Raw genomic sequence first — 19,267 nt, 5'->3', positions numbered from 1 at the left:
ATCACTGTAGGGATGGTATTGGGCAGGTGATTGGCAGTACCTGGTTTCCTCCAGACATGATGCTGCCCCCACTATGATCACTGTAGGGATGGTATTGGGCAGGTGATGGGCAGTACCTGGTTTCCTCCAGACATGATGCTGCCCCCACCATGATCACTGTAGGGATGGTATTGGGCAGGTGATGGGCAGTGCCTGGTTTCCCCCAGACATGATGCTGCCCCCACCATGATCACTGTAGGGATGGTATTGGGCAGGTGATGGGCAGTGCCTGGTTTCCTCCAGACATGATGCTGCCCCCACCATGATCACTGTAGGGATGGTATTGGGCAGGTGATGGGCAGTGCCTGGTTTCCTCCAGACATGATGCTGCCCCCACCATGATCACTGTAGGGATGGTAATGGGCAGGTGATGGTCAGTGCCTGGTTTCCACCAGACATGATGCTGCCCCCACTATGATCACTGTAGGGATGGTATTGGGCAGATGATGGGCAGTGCCTGGTTTCCACCAGACATGATGCTGCCCCCACATTGATCACTGTAGGGATGGTATTGGGCAGGTGATGGGCAGTGCCTGGTTTCCTCCAGACATGATGCTGACCCCACTATGATCACTGTAGGGATGGTATTACACAGGTGATGAGCAGTGCCTGGTTTCCTCCAGACATGATGCTGCCCCCACCATGATCACTGTAGGGATGGTATTGGGCAGGTGATGGGCAGTGCCTGGTTTCCTCTAGACATGATACTGCCCCCACCATGATCACTGTAGGGATGGTATTGGGCAGGTGATGGGCAGTGCCTGGTTTCCTCCAGACATGATGCTGACCCCACTATGATCACTGTAGGGATGGTATTACACAGGTGATGAGCAGTGCCTGGTTTCCTCCAGACATGATGCTGCCCCCACCATGATCACTGTAGGGATGGTATTGGGCAGGTGATGGGCAGTGCCTGGTTTCCTCCAGACATGATACTGCCCCCACCATGATCACTGTAGGGATGGTATTGGGCAGGTGATGGGCAGTGCCTGGTTTCCTCCAGACATGATGCTGCCCCCACCATGATCACTGTAGGGATGGTATTGGGCAGGTGATGGGCAGTGCCTGGTTTCCTCCAGACATGATGCTGCCCCCACCATGATTACTGTAGGGATGGTATAGGGCAGGTGATGGGCAGTGCCTGGTTTCCTCCAGACATGATACTGCCCCCACCATGATCACTGTAGGGATGGTATTGGGCAGGTGATTGGCAGTACCTGGTTTCCCCCAGACATGATGCTGCCCCCACATTGATCACTGTAGGGATGGTATTGGGCAGGTGATGGGCAGTACCTGGTTTCCTCCAGACATGATGCTGCCCCCACCATGATCACTGTAGGGATGGTATTGGGCAGGTGATAGGCAGTGCCTGGTTTCCCCCAGACATGATGCTGCCCCCACCATGATCACTGTAGGGATGGTATTGGGCAGGTGATGGGCAGTGCCTGGTTTCCTCCAGACATGATGCTGCCCCCACCATGATCACTGTAGGGATGGTATTGGGCAGGTGATGGGCAGTGCCTGGTTTCCTCCAGACATGATGCTGCCCCCACCATGATCACTGTAGGGATGGTAATGGGCAGGTGATGGTCAGTGCCTGGTTTCCACCAGACATGATGCTGCCCCCACTATGATCACTGTAGGGATGGTATTGGGCAGATGATGGGCAGTGCCTGGTTTCCACCAGACATGATGCTGCCCCCACATTGATCACTGTAGGGATGGTATTGGGCAGGTGATGGGCAGTGCCTGGTTTCCTCCAGACATGATGCTGACCCCACTATGATCACTGTAGGGATGGTATTACACAGGTGATGAGCAGTGCCTGGTTTCCTCCAGACATGATGCTGCCCCCACCATGATCACTGTAGGGATGGTATTGGGCAGGTGATGGGCAGTGCCTGGTTTCCTCCAGACATGATACTGCCCCCACCATGATCACTGTAGGGATGGTATTGGGCAGGTGATGGGCAGTGCCTGGTTTCCTCCAGACATGATGCTGCCCCCACCATGATCACTGTAGGGATGGTATTGGGCAGGTGATGGGCAGTGCCTGGTTTCCTCCAGACATGATGCTGCCCCCACCATGATTACTGTAGGGATGGTATAGGGCAGGTGATGGGCAGTGCCTGGTTTCCCCCAGACATGATACTGCCCCCACCATGATCACTGTAGGGATGGTATTGGGCAGGTGATGGTCAGTGCCTGGTTTCCACCAGACATGATGCTGCCCCCACTATGATCACTGTAGGGATGGTATTGGGCAGGTGATGGGCAGTGCCTGGTTTCCTCCAGACATGATGCTGACCCCACTATGATCACTGTAGGGATGGTATTACACAGGTGATGAGCAGTGCCTGGTTTCCTTCAGACATGATGCTGCCCCCACCATGATCACTGTAGGGATGGTATTGGGCAGGTGATGGGCAGTGCCTGGTTTCCTCCAGACATGATGCTGCCCCCACCATGATCACTGTAAGGATGGTATTGGGCAGGTGATGGGCAGTGCCTGGTTTCCTCCAGACATGATGCTGACCCCACTATGATCACTGTAGGGATGGTATTGGGCAGGTGATGGGCAGTGCCTGGTTTCCTCCAGACATGATGCTTACAATTAAGGCTAAAAAGTAAAACTTTGGAAGAATACAAGAAAATCTTGTCTTTTACTGAGGAGAGGCTTCATTCTGTATTCCCTGCTTATACTAGCCGCTGACTGTGCAGCCTTCCATTAAAGGATTTGTATAGGTCTTAAAGAACCTGCTGACGCCTGCATTTCTCAGGCATATTTCTAATTCATTTTGTCAACCTTGAACAGGCATAGTATTGCAAATGCCTAAAAAAAAAAAAAAAAAATTATAATAATATAACCAAATAAAAAAAATAATAAATGAATCCAACTGTTTAATTGGATTAAGATTACCAATTAGACCCTGATCCTCTGCACAAGAATTTGTGGTAAAAAATTCCAGGAATGTAATTCGGTAAAGAGAACACATTACAATAAAAGCATCGGGATAGCAAGCGGCTACGGTTAATAAATAACTAATAAGAGCTCGGGTCCGATTTATAATTAATCAGCCCAGAAAGAGGTCAGATTTGGTTACAGACCAATGTAACAGTATAGGTGCAGAACCATCCAGCGTTGCTGGGCTGTGTTTACCATGCCTCCATGGTACTTGTCTACAATGCATTCAGAAAGTCTTTAGAAGCTTTCTCTATTTGTTATGGGGCAGCCATGCGTGTAGGAATAAATAAATATTAAAAATAAATAGAAATAATGAAAAAAAAAAAAGTTATATACATATTATATATATATATATTGGGGAATATGCAAAGCAGCTCATTACACAACCTTTTCAGGTAGTGTTCCCTGGTATCAGCTTAGCTCCTGTTAAGGAATATAAAAAGCTGATCGGGATTTTATGCCAAGCCAGACTACTCCCCAAAAGGGAAGTTTCTACCCATCTGAGAGCTCTCAGGCTTCTTAGCCCAGCCAAGCCAGATCACCCTGCTCTGTACTGACGAGTGGCAAAAACCACGAAACAGCTGTCTGCAGATGGGTAGAAACTTCCCTTTTGGGGAGTAGTCTGGCTTGGCATAAATTCCCGATCAGCTTTTTACTGTGACTTTTTTTTTTCTATTTTAGCACAAGGCCGCATCACAACAAAATGTGAAAAAGGTGAAGGGTACAAAAACTTTCCGAATGCCCTGTAAGTGAACATCATGAGGAATTTTGATAGCAGGATGTGTCACAGTGTACCATTGTTCCCATCGGTTGTGAACCTTTACCGCAGCATTGTAGACACTTACCATGTTATTTACTGCTTGAAAAATAATTGTGCCCTACATTCCATACATGTTATAGTGTATTGGCGACTCATAAGGGTCCATGTCCTCAATCTAAGTTCCAACTTAACCTATAAGTATGTTCATAGAATGTTAGAGGAAACCTGGCAAAAAAAAAACAAAGCCCTGCACACACGGGGAGAACATACAAACTCCAGATATAGATGTTGCCCATGGCAGTATTTGAACCCAGCTATCCGGGCTCTAAGACCCCCACCAATCACTAGGGACACAGGTATGAAACTGCACCCGCTGTGCCCCTTCCTTTCTGCTTAGCACAGATATAACAAGTGACAATTTAATATACCAGAAGTCCCATAGACTTTCATTGTAGCCATTGTATCACACTTGTGTCCTTTCATTCCAGTGATCACTGGGGTCTCAGCATCTGGACCCCCCCCCCAATGCAAACTTCTGACAAATCACTATGATAATAGGTATACTTTAAGGGTATTTATTTTATTCTATTTTTTTTAAACACACATGGCAGAAATTTCTGTACAGAAATATATGCACACTCTGCAGAAAAGTCTGCAACATTACTGTGGCATGCAAATATATACCTTAAAGGGGGTACTCTGCTGGAAACATCTTACCCCCTATCCAAAGGATAGGGGATAAGATGTTAGATCGTGGGGGTCCCCATGATTTCCGGCACGGCACCCCTGTCATTACGTGCACGGAGTGAACTCCGCTCCGTGTCCGATGACTGGCGATGTGGGCAGCCCTCCATTCACTTCTATGGGAGGAGGCGTGACGGCTATGTACCAGCCGTCACTCCCCCTCCCATAGACATGAATAGAGGGGGCGTGGCGTGAGGTCACGAATGTGGAAAATGCAAGCTTCCATGTTCCAGACGCCGCCGCTGCCAGCCCGGAGATCTCTACGATGTTACGAACGGAGTGCCCCTTTAAGGCTGAATTCACACTGCAGAATTTCGGCGCTGAATTCTGCATGAATTTATAGCCCACTTCAATGTAATTCGTGCAGAAGAAATTCTGCTGTGTGACAGTGGGACAGTGGAATCCCATTGAAGTGTATTGGTTATAATTCATGCAGAATCCAGCACAGAAATTCTGCCATATGAATCTGGCCTAAGGCTGGGAACATACATTGCAGATTTTCTTTTAGAAAAATAAATACATGAGTGAATTCAGCAGGAACTTAGAAGTATAACACCCTGCTTTATATTTCCTATTCCTCTACTGGCTTATTTTCTGGTAGCCCCGTGGTACGCTTACACGTAGTGCACACAATTTGGTATTAGGGCCCATGCACACTACAGAAATTCCACTTGGAATTATCCACTTGCAGCAGGATCCCATTCATCTCAATGTGGTTCTGCTGCTTAGTGCACACAAAAGATGTTCTGTAGTGGAACTTCTGTCGCGGATCCGGATTCCACAGAATGAACATGTCCTATCTATTTATCATACACTTTTTCAATTCCTGTTCACATCCACCATATGCCACGATATCTATACACATTTTAAAACATACATTTTAAAATATCCTTCATAAGAAGTTGATTTTAACACATCATCCACGTTTTGCCTCACAACACTAGGACTATCAGAATCATCTGTATACAGTCCACATTTTATGTACGACAACAAACACTATCCAATCAGAAGGTTGCTGCAGGTATATATATTACCTTTCCACAAGCAGCTGGCCATTGCTATTGAAAAAGAGCTGGAGGAGTACTTTGAAACGCGTCTAGCCTACCAGACAACCACCTGTACCCCAATATTGGCAAACTCGACGATCCTCCCCACCATTCACCGGACTGCAAGGATCACACCAGAGCACGCTCTCGGGACTGCACGCATCCCGCCTGCTAGTGCATGTCTCCCCAGTGAAAACCCACGTCCGGCAACCACGCTCCAGGACATTGCTGGTAAGAGGCACAGTGTGCCAAACCCCTAATCCACTTGCAGTGACTTTCCCCATACCACCGGGATAGTGGTCCACATTTGAGCGCAGCCGCATATAGCCAGAGGATTACAAATAAGAGACTATCCCACTCACTAATCTCTATCCCTGCACAGTCAGGGTAGAGTGGGACATCGACGAGGAGTTTCCAGTGCTGCAGAGCAAACACAAATCCAGTCATAGTCCTACTTAGCCTTTACTTACCAGCACGCTGCCGCACGCAGTATCTCTATAACATACGAGCCATACAGAGACATTGTTGCTCAAACTGCGAGACATTGTATCCTACTTGCACAGTAGATCTCCGTGCATGTACCTATAGCGCTTCATACAATTTGCCAATTGGGATACCGGTACCATATTTAGAGATGAGTGAATTTACAGTAAATTCGATTAGTCACGAACTTCTCGACTCGGCAGTTGATGACTTATCCTGCATAAATTAGTTCAGCTTTCAGGTGCTCCGGTGGGCTGGAAAAGGTGGATACAGTCCTAGGAAAGAGTCTCCTAGGAATGTATCCAATTTTTCCAGCCCACGGGAGCACCGGAAAGCTGAACTCATTTATGCAGGATAAGTCATCAACTGCCGAGTCGAGAAGTTCGTGACGAATCGAATTTACTGTAAATTCGCTCCTCTCTAACCATATTGTATAATATATGCTGATTTTATTGTATGAGTATTATATACATTTTACTATATTCTTATCGTGGTGAGTCCGATGTAAGGGCCCTTCATAAGGACACCACATGAAGAATTACCATTGTTTTACAAATAAATTGTATTAATTGAATTCACTGGACATACATTATCCTATTTTTATACTATATATTTTACAACATTTACCCATTACCCTGGTTTAAATTAAAGCCCAGGCTTGAGGAAAGTGTACCCTGACTCTTTACATGTTTATTCTTTTTTGTTGGAATTCCACCCGAAAAAGCCCATTGTCAATTATACTTTAAAATGCAAGGGTTTATTTTCACTGCAAATTCTACGCAAAATTAACCCCAATTCTGTGCCGGGTTCACACAGAAGAATTCACTAAATTTTTTCTACTTCTCCATGCAAAAACCATGGCACACAAGTAATTTGAGGAAGATCCAAGCAGAATACCCATGAGAAAACTCTGCCAGGAATCCTTGTGGAATCAACGTCCCATAGATGTCAACGGAAGTTCCTGAAGATTATTTTCAGTGTGGGAAATTCTGCCATGTGAACCTAGACTTAGAGCATCAAAATGCAAGAATCAGACTAGATTGTTTTTATAGTCCAAAATCGGGTTCCTCCAGAGATGCAGGAAGGCCGCTTATCTCCTCCTGCTGCGCAGAAATAAAAAAGCCAAGAAAAATGCTTCAATCCTTGTTTAATGTGTATGCAGGTGCCAAAATCGCTGATTGGTCAAGCACCCCACTGATCAGATACTGATGGCCTAAGGGTACGTTCAGATGAGCGGATTTTCTGCGCGTATTGCGCTGTAGATCCGCCGCTAAAGGCCCTCTGTATGCAGCCTTTACATGTGCAAGCTCAGAGCGCCAATACGCCGCTACGAGCAGACACTGCGATGTCGCTGCGCACATGCGCAGTATACTCGCACATCACGGCAGCTCTCGGCCTAGCTCATAGAGCAGAGGAGCGGCCGCCATGTGTGCGAGTACACCACGCATGCGCAGCGACTCGCACATGGCTTCATGGTATCTGCACGTGCACTGTAAATCCGCTCATCTGAATGTACCCAAACATAGCATTTCCCAACCAGGGTGCCTCCAGCTGTTGCAAAACTACAACCTCCAGCATGCCCGGACAGCCGAAGGCTGTCCGGGCATGCTGGGTGTTGTGTTTTGCAACAGCTGGAGGCACCCTGGTTGGGAAACGCTGGCCTAACATATGGATAGGCAGTCAAAAAAAATTTGGAAACGCAGTTGAATATAAATATTATAACAGTAAGTAAGGGATCACAATCCTCACCATGTCTCCATGGGTCTTTGGGTTCTAGGGCACCAGAAACAATGTCATCGTCACTAGGAAAGGTGACCCTTTTCGGCCCCTGTTTGCCACGACCATTATCGTCCTCTGGAGCCCCTTCCTCCTTGGCCCCATCGGTATCATTCCCTTGGTCCGCTCTTTCAGTAGGTAGCGTGCCCTCACCACCCTCAGCCTTTGCTTCATCTCTAATATCCGGACTGGAAGAAGCCGGTTCGGTCCTGTGAGGCAAGGCCTCCAAATCCTGGTTAACTGGCAATGAGGCATTGGAAGACAACTCCTTGGTCTGTTCATGGGCACTACCCGGGGAACATGCAGCTCCTGAAGAACTGTCCACGTTTAGTTCCACCCTGGTGTTCTCTTGAGGAACAGGGTCTACATTTCCTAAATTGTCTATACCGTCTTTCTGGGCAGATACCTCGCCGACATCATCTGCGCCCTCTTCTTGTTTAGCGTTTTCTCTCGGACATTGTTCATCACCTTCCTGCGTGCAAAAAGAGTCACCATTGTCCTCTGCCTCGGTATGTTCCTCCTGGTTGTGTGACCCCTCAGAGGGAAGATTCGCACTTTCCAAGACAGCAGGCATCTCCATAGTAGCAGGTGCTCTATCCAGCCATGGAAGCCATTGTTCGTTTACGCACCGGAAGCCTGAAATACATCAGATGCATTAGATTATAAAGATGCTTAATAAACTGCTTTATATAGTTTACCTGTCATGATGTCTGGCGGAAGACTAGGTTTGAAAACTATCTGAAATCTTGTAGCCCGAGATAACGCAGTCAGGAGAGACATGGCCGAAACTCCAATAGATTTGCAGTGGAATTCTGAAAATAAGTCTCCTGATTGCGTCATCTCAAAGCTTTGCTCTATCTGTATACTGCGGCTGCTGCTATCTCTGTGGGATCAGGATATATAGTAGTTATACATCTCTCCTCCAGCTCTCTCTCTCTATGAAATCAAAATATATAGTAGTTATACACCCCCCTCCACCAGCTCTATCTGTATACTACTACTGCTGCTAGCTCAATGGGATCAGAATATTTATTAGTTATACAACCCCCTCCTCCAGCTCTATCTGTATACTGCTGCTGCTATCTCGATGGGATCAGGATATATAGTAATTATACAGCTGCCGTGATTTCCCCAAAACATGGTGATATTTTACCACAATTATGCAAATCACAGTAAAAACCTGTAATTTTTTACTTAGGTTTTTGGAGAATCACAGTAAAAATCTAAATACAGTAAAAAAAAAAAAAAATTTAAGAAATAAAAAACAACATGTGAACACAGCCTTAAGACTTGAAATCTTTATAAAACACCAAGTCTGAATAAAGATCAAATCACTTTTGCCTCATGGAAATATTTCTCATAAAAACACACTTGGAATAGGAAGAGGCATCCGAACTGCAGTGTGAACTGACCCCAATCCACTTATGAGTCTAATAAGTTCACATGAGTGACCTACAGTAGCAGCAGCCTGATTAGACGACCTGGTGCAGTGATCAAACGTCCCACCCAAAACCTGAGTTTACATAGGCTGCAATACAAAACCACTTTAGCGATGGAATTGCAAACCAACATGGAGCCAATCTCATGCCTGCTACATCAGCTCAAAACAGGTAAGCACGAGGTATACACAAAATCCTCTATATTATTGTCAAATAGTAGTCTATGCTGCACTATATTAGCAGAAAAAAAAATATTTGGAGTGCTTCTGTAAAAGAATGGAACTGAGCTTTAAAACCAGCCAAAGCTGCTAGAAGTACAGAACAATGCAAACTAAGAAGGGTATGAGGCACTCCCCAAAGCACTAGAGTTCCTTCAGGAAAAAAAAAAAAAAGCTAATCATTGGGGGTGCCAAATATTGACAAACTACTCTAGTCCCACTTTCCATATTTGAGGCAGTCACCACAATCTAGCCATTTATGTAACTCTCAAGACTTCTGCGCCTGTCTCCAGGTATCTTGGCCCACTCCTCATAAGATCCTGCTCCAGCTGTCTCAGGTGTGAAGGTGTCTTCTCCAGACTGCAGGTATCTTGGTCCACTCCTCATAAGATCCTGCTCCAGATGTCTCAGGTGTGAAGGTGTCTTCTCCAGACTGCAGGTATATTGGCCCACTCCTCATAAGATCCTGCTCCAGATGTCTCAGGTGTGAAGGTGTCTTCTCCAGACTGCAGGTATCTTGGTCCACTCCTCATAAGATCCTGCTCCAGCTGTCTCAGGTGTGAAGGTGTCTTCTCCAGACTGCAGGTATCTTGGCTCACTCCTCATAAGATCCTGCTCCAGATGTCTCAGGTGTGAAGGTGTCTTCTCCAGACTGCAGGTATATTGGCCCACTCCTCATAAGATCCTGCTCCAGATGTCTCAGGTGTGAAGGTGTCTTCTCCAGACTGCAGGTATATTGGCCCACTCCTCATAAGATCCTGCTCCAGCTGTCTCAGGTGTGAAGGTGTCTTCTCCAGACTGCAGGTATCTTGGCCCACTCCTCATAAGATCCTGCTCCAGATGTCTCAGGTGTGAAGGTGTCTTCTCCAGACTGCAGGTATATTGGCCCACTCCTCATAAGATCCTACTCCAGGCTGTCTCAGGTGTGAAGGGGTCTTTTTCCAGACTGCAGGTATCTTGGCCCCACTCCTCATAAGATCCTGCTCCAGATGTCTCAGGTGTGAAGGTGTCTTCTCCAGACTGCAGGTATCTTGGCCCACTCCTCATAAGATCCTGCTCCAGATGTCTCAGGGGTGAAGGTGTCTTCTCCAGACTGCAGGTATCTTGGCCCACTCCTCATAAGATCCTGCTCCAGATGTCTCAGGTGTGAAGGTGTCTTCTCCAGACTGCAGGTATATTGGCCCACTCCTCATAAGATCTTGCTCCAGATGTCTCAGGTGTGAAGGTGTCTTCTCCAGACTGCAGGTATCTTGGTCCACTCCTCATAAGATCCTGCTCCAGCTGTCTCAGGTGTGAAGGTGTCTTCTCCAGACTGCAGGTATCTTGGCCCACTCCTCATAAGATCCTGCTCCAGCTGTCTCAGGTGTGAAGGTGTCTTCTCCAGACTGCAGGTATCTTGGCCCACTCCTCATAAGATCCTGCTCCAGCTGTCTCAGGTGTGAAGGTGTCTTCTCCAGACTGCAGGTATCTTGGCCCACTCCTCATAAGATCCTGCTCCAGATGTCTCAGGTGTGAAGGTGTCTTCTCCAGACTGCAGGTATATTGGCCCACTCCTCATAAGATCCTACTCCAGGCTGTCTCAGGTGTGAAGGGGTCTTTTTCCAGACTGCAGGTATCTTGGCCCCACTCCTCATAAGATCCTGCTCCAGCTGTCTCAGGTGTGAAGGGGTCTTTTTCCAGACTGCAGGTATCTTGGCCCCACTCCTCATAAGATCCTGCTCCAGATGTCTCAGGGGTGAAGGTGTCTTCTCCAGACTGCAGGGTTCAGCTCATTCCACAGATGTTCAATAGAATTCAGATCAGGGCTCAAAAGGATTCTTCAGATAAGGCCTGTGACCGAGACCAACCTTCCTGACGCTGGGCAGCACATCTCGCTCCATAATGTCTTGATAGTCTTGAGATTTCATTGTACCCTGTACAGATTCAAGACAACCTGTGCCAGATGCAGCAAAACAAACCCAACGGCCTCCTCCATGATTCACCATAGGTACAGCCTTCTTTTCTTTGTAACCCACCAAAATATACAAGATCCCTGATGGGTCCCAGGAGGGTGTTATCCCCCAAAGGGTTGTTGTGATTTTCTTTCCTTTGTAGGCTTCATTTTTGTGTCTGTGAACATAGAGCTGATAAAGCTCCAGTTTTGTCTCATCTATCCAGAGGACAAACCACAAAGCTTGAGGGAGATTGTCCTTTGGACTGCAGTCTTTTGGTGAGTCACATCAGCTCTATGTTCTAAAGTCACAGGTCACAGGTCCTACAACAGGATAATGACCCAAAACACATAGCTATAACACCCAAAAATGGCTAAAAGCAAAACGATATAGCTTCTATATGCCCTGACCTAAATTCCTTTGAACATCTGTGGAAGGAGCTGAACTCTGCAGTCTGGAGAAGACACCTTCACACCTGAGACATCTAGAGCAGGATCTTATGAGGAGTGGGCCAAGATACCTGCAGTCTGGAGAAGACACCTTCACACCTGAGACAGCTGGAGCAGGATCTTATGAGGAGTGGGCCAAGATACCTACAGTCTGGAGAAGACACCTTCACACCTGAGACATCTGGAGCAGGATCTTATGAGGAGTGAGACAAGATACCTGCAGTCTGGAGAAGACACCTTCACACCTGAGACAGCTGGAGCAGGATCTTATGAGGAGTGGACCAAGATCCCTGCAGTCTGGAGAAGACACCTTCACACCTGAGACATCTGGAGCAGGATCTTAAGAGGAGTGGGCCAAGATACCTGCAGTCTGGAGAAGACACCTTCACACCTGAGTCAGCTGGAGCAGGATCTTATGAGGAGTGGGCCAATATACCTGCAGTCTGGAGAAGACACCTTCACACCTGAGACATCTGGAGCAGGATCTTATGAGGAGTGGGCCAAGATGCCTGCAGCCTGGAGGAGACACCTTCACACCTGAGACATCTGGAGCAGGATCTTATGAGGACTGGGCCAAGATGCCTGCAATCTGGAGCAGGATCTTATGAGAAGTGGGCCAAGATCCCTGGAGTCTGGAGAAGACACCTTCACACCTGAGACATCTGGAGCAGGATGTTATGAGGAGTGGGCCAAGATGCCTGCAATCTGGAGCAGGATCTTATGAGGAGTGGGCCAAGATCCCTGGAGAAGACACCTTCACCCCTGAGACATCTGGAGCAGGATCTTATGAGGAGTGGGACAAAATACCTGCAGTCTGGAGGAGACCCCTTCACACCTGAGATATCTGGAGCAGGATCTTATGAGGAGTGGGCCAAGATACCTGCAGTCTGGAGAAGACACCTTCACCCCGAGACAGCTGGAGCAGGATCTTATGAGGAGTGGCCAATAAGCCTGCAATCTGGAGCAGGATCTTATGAGGAGTGGGCCAAGATCCCTGGAGAAGACACCTTCACCCCTGAGACATCTGGAGCAGGATCTTATGAGGAGTGGGCCAAGATACCTGCAGTCTGGAGAAGACATCATCACACCTGAGACATCTGGAGCAGGATGTTATGAGGAGTGGGCCAAGATGCCTGCAATCTGGAGCAGGATCTTATGAGGAGTGGGCCAAGATCCCTGGAGAAGACACCTTCACCCCTGAGACATCTGGAGCAGGATCTTATGAGGAGTGGGACAAAATACCTGCAGTCTGGAGGAGAACCCTTCACACCTGAGATATCTGGAGCAGGATCTTATGAGGAGTGGGTCAAGATACCTGCAGTCTGGAGAAGACACCTTCACCCCGAGACAGCTGGAGCAGGATCTTATGAGGAGTGGCCAAGATGCCTGCAATCTGGAGCAGGATCTTATGAGGAGTGGGCCAAGATCCCTGGAGAAGACACCTTCACCCCTGAGACATCTGGAGCAGGATCTTATGAGGAGTGGGCCAAGATACCTGCAGTCTGGAGAAGACACCTGAGACATCTGGAGCAGGATCTTATGAGGAGTGGGGCCAAGATACCTGCAGTCTGGAGAAGACACCTTCCCCCCTGAGACATCTGGAGCAGGATCTTATGAGGAGTGGGCCAAGATACCTGCAGTCTGGAGAAGACATCATCACACCTGAGACATCTGGAGCAGGATCTTATGAGGAGTGGGCCAAGATGCCTGCAATCTGGAGCAGGATCTTATGAGGAGTGGGCCAAGATACCTGCAGTCTGGAGAAGACACCTTCACCCCGACACAGCTGGAGCAGGATCTTATGAGGAGTGGCCAAGATACCTGCAGTCTGGAGAAGACACCTTCACACCTGAGACATCTGGAGCTGGATCTTATGAGGAGTGGGCCAATATACCTGCAGTCTGGAGAAGACACCTTCACACCTGAGACATCTGGAGCAGGATCTTATGAGGAGTGGGCCAAGATACCTGGAGTCTGGAGAAGACACCTTCACCCCGAGACAGCTGGAGCAGGATCTTATGAGAAGTGGCCAAGATACCTGCAGTCTGGAGAAGACACCTTCACACCTGAGACATCTGGATCTTATGAGGAGTGGGCCAATATACCTGCAGTCTGGAGAAGACACCTTCACACCTGAGACACCTGGAGCAGGATCTTATGAGGAGTGGGCCAAGATACCTGCAGTCTGGAGAAGACATCATCACACCTGAGACATCTGGAGCAGGATCTTATGAGGAGTGGGCCAAGATGCCTGCAATCTGGAGCAGGATCTTATGAGGAGTGGGCCAAGATCCCTGGAGAAGACACCTTCACCCCTGAGACATCTGGAGCAGGATCTTATGAGGAGTGGGCCAAGATACCTGCAGTCTGGAGAAGACACCTTCACCCCGAGACAGCTGGAGCAGGATCTTATGAGGAGTGGGCCAATATACCTGCAGTCTGGAGAAGACACGTTCACACCTGAGACATCTGGAGCAGGATCTTATGAGGAGTGGGCCAAGATACCTGCAGTCTGGAGAAGACACCTTCACACCTGAGACATCTGGAGCAGGATCTTATGAGGAGTGGGCCAAGATACCTGCAGTCTGGGGAAGACATCTTCACACCTGAGACATCTGGAGCAGGATCTTATGAGGAGTGGGCCAAGATACCTGCAGTCTGGAGACTCCTTCACACCTGAGACATCTGGAGCAGGATCTTATGAGGAGTGGGCCAAGATACCTGCAGTCTGGAGAAGACACCTTCACACCTGAGACATCTGGAGCAGGATCTTATGAGGAGTGGGCCAAGATACCTGGAGTCTGGAGAAGACACCTTCACACATGAGACATCTGGAGCAGGATCTTATGAGGAGTGGACCAAGATATCTGCAGTCTGGAGAAGACACCTTCACACCTGAGACATCTGGAGCAGGATCTTATGAGGAGTGGGCCAAGATACCTACAGTCTGGAGAAGACACCTTCACACCTGAGACATCTGGAGCAGGATCTTATGAGGAGTGGGCCAAGATACCTGGAGACAAGTGCAGAAGTCTCATTGCTGGATTGTTGTGACTGCCTCAGAAGGTTGTGCAAGAAAATATTAAGTTCCGGGACCGTCATTTTTGTCCAGGGCAGTTTTATTATTTTGTTTTGAAAAATGATTCAGTTGAACCTCAATTCACAAGCAATGTCTGGTGTTTATTCATTATTTTTGTTATTTTGCAGGAGCCTTGTGGGTTTTTCTGTCTTTGACGGAAGGGTACCAACAATTTTGTCTACGTCTGTACTTAAGCACTTGTGAAATTCCACACTACACTGCAGCTTTCTAACGGAAACAAGTGGTGGATTATCAGGTTTCCTGGATTATCAGATGACAGATTAAGGGAATTCCACTGTATTGCTGCAAAGTGCCCTGATAATAAGTAGCAGTCTGCAGATACACATGAAAGATCACTAGATGATCACTCCTCCTAAGTATAGGGTCACACGTAGTGTATATCATGCTGTGTGAAATCTGCTGCGGGATCTCATATTAGAAGACTCACGGGGCAACCTGACATCAGCCCTATGTGCGCAGTGAGGTTTGGAGGTGGGGCTGCGCATCAGTGTCACGATGTCCAAACCTTACTGCACACACATGGCTGCTGCCGAGTTGCCCTGTAAGTCTGCTCATTGGAGAATACACAATGTATTTCCTGCGGTGCAGCAGATTTTACCCAGTGTGTAACCCTACCCTTACAAAGTTTTTCCAAAAATTAACAAACAAAAAACATAATTAACAAGACCCAGAGGCTTTGTGCACAAATATGTTTTAGGGTTGTTTTGCTTTTTATACCTTAAATGGCCCCAAAGTGACTATACTTTTGTTCCAATAAGTTCCATTTAACTCAGTCAGGAAAATGGCCATTTGTTCTCAGTTTCATTTTTATGGCTGTACTTGTTATGACCGTAAAATTAAGCATCGGGCCCTTTTATTGGCATATCATTTCAACCATAAACTCAGCTGTTGCTACAAACTGCAAGTATATCTGACATTTTCTGAAGATTTTCACCTAAAAAAAAAAATAAAGTCTCTGTTTTGATCTGTAAATACTCCAGAAAATATGTTGTGTGCACTGAGGCTGACTCGTCTTCTGTCAAGGCTTATCTGCTTATGGAGACCTTAGAACAGTGATCTGCAAATTGTGGACCTCCAGCTGCTGCAAACTACAACTTCCAGCATGCTATAGGCAGTCTGGGCATGCTGGAAGTTGACGTTTTGTAACACCTGGGGGTCAACAATTTAGAGACCACTGTCCTAGAAGCTCCAAAGCATTTACAATCCGGCTCCCAAAACCATCTCAAGGGTGGGCCCATATAAGCATTTTTCCTTTATAACTTGCAGTGTGTTTCCTGCTGCGGGTTTGAAAGGGACTGACTCTCCACGGGAGAATCTCTGCCGCAGACTCCATTGACTTAATTGGGGTCCTGACATGGACAGAGGTGTCAGCAGAGAGCACTGTGGTCAGACTAGAAAAACTATACAACTTCCTCTGGAGCATACAGCAGCTGATAAGTACTGAAAGGATTAAGATTTTTAAATAGAAGTAATTTACAACTCTGTTTAACTTTCTGTCCCCAGTTGATTTGAACAATGTTTCTTTTCCACCGGAGTAACCCTTTAAGCTTGTCCTCTTCTGACTCCTATAAGATTTTTTTTTTTTCATATGCAGGGATGTATATGGCTTATTTTTTGCACAGTGTTCTGTAGTTTTTATTGGTACAGATATTGTTTTGATGGGACTGTTTGATGACTGCGACCAAAAATCAGTGATTCTGGTAAGGGACCGTAGCATGTATTTCTCCCCCCGTACACAACTGTATAGTCAACTATGTTTTTGCAGCAATATTAAAAGGTACCTTAATGGAAACAGACAAAAAAAAAGCAGTGGCCAGCATGTTCCAACTGTTGCAAAATTACATCACCCAGCATGCTCTGCATTTGAATTTTTTTTTTTTACATTTTGGACTACAGGCCTACCTGTTTATCTAGTACTGTACAATATATTTCTATGGGACTTTTACATGTGTGTGTATACAGGATCTTTTTGTTTTTGTTTGTTTTTTCTACCTGACTGCAGTGGGTTTTGCGCAGTGTTGATTCCACTGCCGAAAATTTCCTGCGCCAAAAGGTGAGTTCACAGGTCCTTATTTTTTGTTGCGGATTTGCAACCTATTTACTTTAATGGGAAGCAAAATCTGCAAGAGCAAATCTGCAGCAAAAAATAAGGATGTGTAAACTCACACGTGCGTATTTTGCTGTGTATATTGCAGATTTTCCACAGCTGATAACTGTTCCCATTGACTTCCATGGGTAGCAAAATATAGACATGTGAACATACTCTAACTGCTTGTTCTGAATGGAATGGTAACACACGTTTGACCGCTACACTATTTAAACAAGGGACATCGGCCTCGTGATCATCGGGGGTCCCAGTAGTCATACCCTCATCTATCAGACGCTCCCGAGTGTTGTTGCTGAGAAAATCTATTTAACAGCAAACCTGTTCCCAATGACCAAACAAATTTACCAAAACTTTAGAAAAGTATGTTGTCGCAGAGTCATGGTGGTCACATTGACTCTTAAAGGAAATATGCAGCGAAAACAACTTCTCCCCTAACCACCAGATAGGGGATAAGTGTCTGATCGGGGGGGGGTCCAAACGCTGAGACCCCCCCCACAATCTCCTGCACGGGGCTATGGCTCTCCCGTGCAGAAGGAGCGTTTGCCGCAATATGACATTGTGGCCGACACGCCCTCTCCATGTATCTCTATGGGAGAGGTGGGGAGTCAGCATTCGTCCATCTCCGCCTCTCCCATAGAGCTGTAAGGGGAGGGGGTGTACTGTCGATCTCAGTGAGGTCGACGCTACGCGCATTAGCCGGCACACAGCATGGCAATGCAGAGCACACCATTCAGGAGATCGCAGGGGACCCCAGCGGTCGGACCCCCCCGTGATCAGACACTTATCCCCTATCATGTGGATAGGGGATAAGTTGTTTTCACTGCAGATGTTCATTTTTTCCTCTTCGCTTCTAATTCAACTTCAATTTTCCCCCTTACAGACCTTATGAGGGCTGGATTTTCTGCACCACCAAATGACATCAATCATTTAACCACAAAATCAATGGTAAAACAAAATATTCTGTAAAAAATTTAAAAACCAAACAATTTTTCAACTTTTTAGATGGTTTTGTTTCTATGCAGTGCACTTTCATATAAAAATGACACATTGTCCCTCCTTTACTAAGAGTGTCGGGTTTTTACTAGTGTGAACTGTTTGAGACCTGCAGGATTCCTCTCTATTTACTAAGTGGATTCTGACCAGTTATTTCTAAGTGGAAATTTTCAGCCATTTATTCACAGGACTGACCACGCCCCTTTGTGACAGACCACACCCCTTTTGCAGCTTTTCACAATGCAATGTTGGGTTTTTCGGATTTTCCTGGCGCACAAGTTGCAGACACTATGCGCCAAAATAACCCGACAGAAACTATCTGCTTTTAGCTTAGTAAATAAGGGCCATTATCTTTGTTCTATCAGTCCATAGGGTTACAACTATACCCAGTTTATATAGGTTTTGTTTTATTTTCCTACTTTTAAAAAGTTATACATTTTGTAAAAAAAATTTGTATGCATAAATATTTTAATTAATTAATATTTTACACGGGTAAACCGGTGGAATTTTTTTTTTTTTTTTAAATCAACTGGTGCCAGAAAGTTAAAACAGATTTGTAAATTACTTCTATTAAAAAATCTTAATACCTCTAGTACATATCAGCTGCTGTATGCTCCAGAGGAAGTTGTGTAGTTATTTTCTGTCTGACCACAGTGCTCTCTGCTGACACCTCTGTCCCTGTCAGGAACTGTCCAGAGTACAAGCAAATCCCCATAGCAAACCTCTCCTGCCCTGGACAGTTCCTGACATGGACAGAGGTGTCAGCAGAGAGCACTGTGGTCAGACTAGAAAGAACTATACAACTTCCTCTGGAGCATACAGCAGCTGATAAGTACTGAAAGGATTAAGATTTTTAAATAGAAGTAATTTACAACTCTGTTTAACTTTCTGTCCCCAGTTGATTTGAACAATGTTTCTTTTCCACCGGAGTAACCCTTTAAGCTTGTCCTCTTCTGACTCCTATAAGAATTTTTTTTTCCTTATGCAGGGATGTATATGGCTTATTTTTTGCACAGTGTTCTGTAGTTTTTATTGGTACAGATATTGTTTTGATGGGACTGTTTGATGACTGCGACCAAAAATCAGTGATTCTGGTAAGGGACCGTAGCATGTATTTCTCCCCCGTACACAACTGTATAGTCAACTATGTTTTTGCAGCAATATTAAAAAGGTACCTTAATGGAAACAGACAAAAAAAAAAAAAAAAAGCAGTGGCC

General features: G+C 46.3%; 1 protein-coding gene across 2 annotated transcripts in view; it reads right to left on the bottom strand.

Annotated features, from left to right (window-relative positions):
• PPP1R37 (protein phosphatase 1 regulatory subunit 37) overlaps positions 1-19,267 on the bottom strand; it is a 69,944-nt gene that overhangs the window by 48,565 nt on the left and 2,112 nt on the right. For both annotated transcript variants that reach the window (XM_056539231.1, XM_056539232.1), the window contains exon 2: positions 7,787-8,449. In XM_056539231.1, the coding sequence (XP_056395206.1) occupies positions 7,787-8,393 (607 nt within the window). In that variant the 5' untranslated portion in view covers positions 8,394-8,449. The remainder of the gene's footprint in view (positions 1-7,786; positions 8,450-19,267) is intronic.

This window comes from Hyla sarda, chromosome 9, assembly GCF_029499605.1.
Source record: "Hyla sarda isolate aHylSar1 chromosome 9, aHylSar1.hap1, whole genome shotgun sequence".
NCBI classification, from domain to species: domain Eukaryota; kingdom Metazoa; phylum Chordata; class Amphibia; order Anura; family Hylidae; genus Hyla; species Hyla sarda.
This window is presented reverse-complemented; position numbering and strand designations above follow the sequence as displayed.